Source organism: Manacus vitellinus, unplaced genomic scaffold, assembly GCF_001715985.3.
Source record: "Manacus vitellinus isolate BGI_N305 unplaced genomic scaffold, ASM171598v3 scaffold_52_pilon, whole genome shotgun sequence".
NCBI lineage: Eukaryota > Metazoa > Chordata > Aves > Passeriformes > Pipridae > Manacus > Manacus vitellinus.
Genome location: NW_021940628.1, coordinates 3,012,643 through 3,014,112, shown reverse-complemented (window position 1 = coordinate 3,014,112; position 1,470 = coordinate 3,012,643). Strand labels below are relative to the sequence as shown.

Genomic DNA, 1,470 nt, shown 5'->3' with positions numbered 1-1,470 from the left:
TCCCGGCCAAGGGGGACACGGAGCTCACCCACCGCACGACCCCGAGCCGAGGGTGGGATTCCGAGGGTGGGCACAGGGGTAACTCATGCACATGCACACGTGCTCCTGCACACGTGTCCCTCCCCACACACGTGGCCACAGGCCATGCCAGCCCCCCCGCTCACCTCCAGGGACCCCACTTTCATGGCAGAGCCGGGGACGGTGCGGGGCATGGTGCGGCTGCGCTCCGACAGCTCCGAGGCCAGGATCTGCCGCACGGTGGGATGCTGCTTGAACTGGAGGCCGTAGGGAGCCTTCACCGTCCCGTAGGGCTGGTTCAAGTTCACGTTGACGTGGTCCACCGCCACGAAGCCGGGGTAGGTGTCACCTTCGGCCGCCGGGCGCCCTGTCCCGCCGGGCACCCCCTCGTCGGCGCCGGGACCGAGGGTCCCCTCATCCCGCGGGAAGGGCTTGAGGCTGCCGGTGCGGCGGGGCAGCATCATGTAGTCGCTCTCCCGGGGGGGCTCGGGGGCCCGGATCCAGCCGTATTCCAGGGGCCGCAGGCTGCTCTCCGTGCACAGGTAGACGGGACCCGGCGCGTCCAGGCTGAGCTGCTGTGCCGGCGGGTCGCCGAGCTCGCCCAGGCCTGCCACCACGTTGGGCGTCATCTTGGGGACCTGGACCAGGATGCTGGTGGGAGGGATGTTCCCTGGCAGGCTGGAGAAGCCCAGGCCACCCTCCGACGTGGTGTTGAGCTTGGGGTCTTCGTCCCCGTCCAGGGAGATGCGGGACAACGTGCCCGTGATGGTGGCAGGGTTGCAGGTGTTCACCTCCTTGAACAGCACTGTGGGCAGGGAGGGGGTCAGCATCAGCTCCGGGGGTCCCAGGGGAGGGTGAGGAGGCAGGAGTGACCCCCTGGCACATGCTGCCTGTCCCTCCCAGCTGTGGCACGGTGACATCCCTGTCCCCAGTGCAGGGTGCAGGGGAGACCTCACCTGTCTGACACGCCAGGTCAACGTCCTTTTCAAAATCTGTCTATAAAAATACAGAAAGAGGGGAAAGAGCGAGAGAGAGAGGAGAGAAAGAGAGGGAGAAAGAAGGGGAAATGAAGCACCTTGGCCAGCACAGGGAGCAGCAGGGCCTCGAGGGGTCCCTGCCCCAGCAGCGTGACGGCCCTGCCGGTGCCGGCACAGCCGCACTCACCAGGATCTGCACCTGCCCGTTTTTGCAGGAGTCAGGCGAGTTTTCATTCTCCTCGCTCCTGCACACCCCCATCTGACACTTCACCACGTCCTGGACCTGCAGGGACAGAGCCGGTCACGGCCCCGCGGCCAGGGGTGTCCCCCGGCACCCCTCCGGGGCCGCCCCACCTCTCGGCGCAGGAACCCGTGCACGGTGATGATGACGAAGCCCTGGACGGAGTTGAAGACGGCGAAGAGGACCTGGAAGAGGATGGAGCGCCGGTCGGTCATGGCGAGCACGGCCGACATC

At 67.1% G+C, this 1,470-nt stretch overlaps 1 protein-coding gene across 1 annotated transcript in view; it reads right to left on the bottom strand.

Moving 5' to 3' along the window:
- Nucleotides 1-83: 83 nt before the first annotated feature.
- Nucleotides 84-1,470, bottom strand: part of ADGRB2 (adhesion G protein-coupled receptor B2) — a 19,574-nt gene continuing 18,187 nt past the window's right edge. Inside the window, exons 16-19 of the mRNA XM_029963053.1 lie at nucleotides 1,350-1,468; nucleotides 1,183-1,278; nucleotides 975-1,014; nucleotides 84-823 (exon numbers count right to left, since the gene is read on the bottom strand). Of these exons, the coding sequence (XP_029818913.1) occupies nucleotides 84-823; nucleotides 975-1,014; nucleotides 1,183-1,278; nucleotides 1,350-1,468 (995 nt within the window). The remainder of the gene's footprint in view (nucleotides 824-974; nucleotides 1,015-1,182; nucleotides 1,279-1,349; nucleotides 1,469-1,470) is intronic.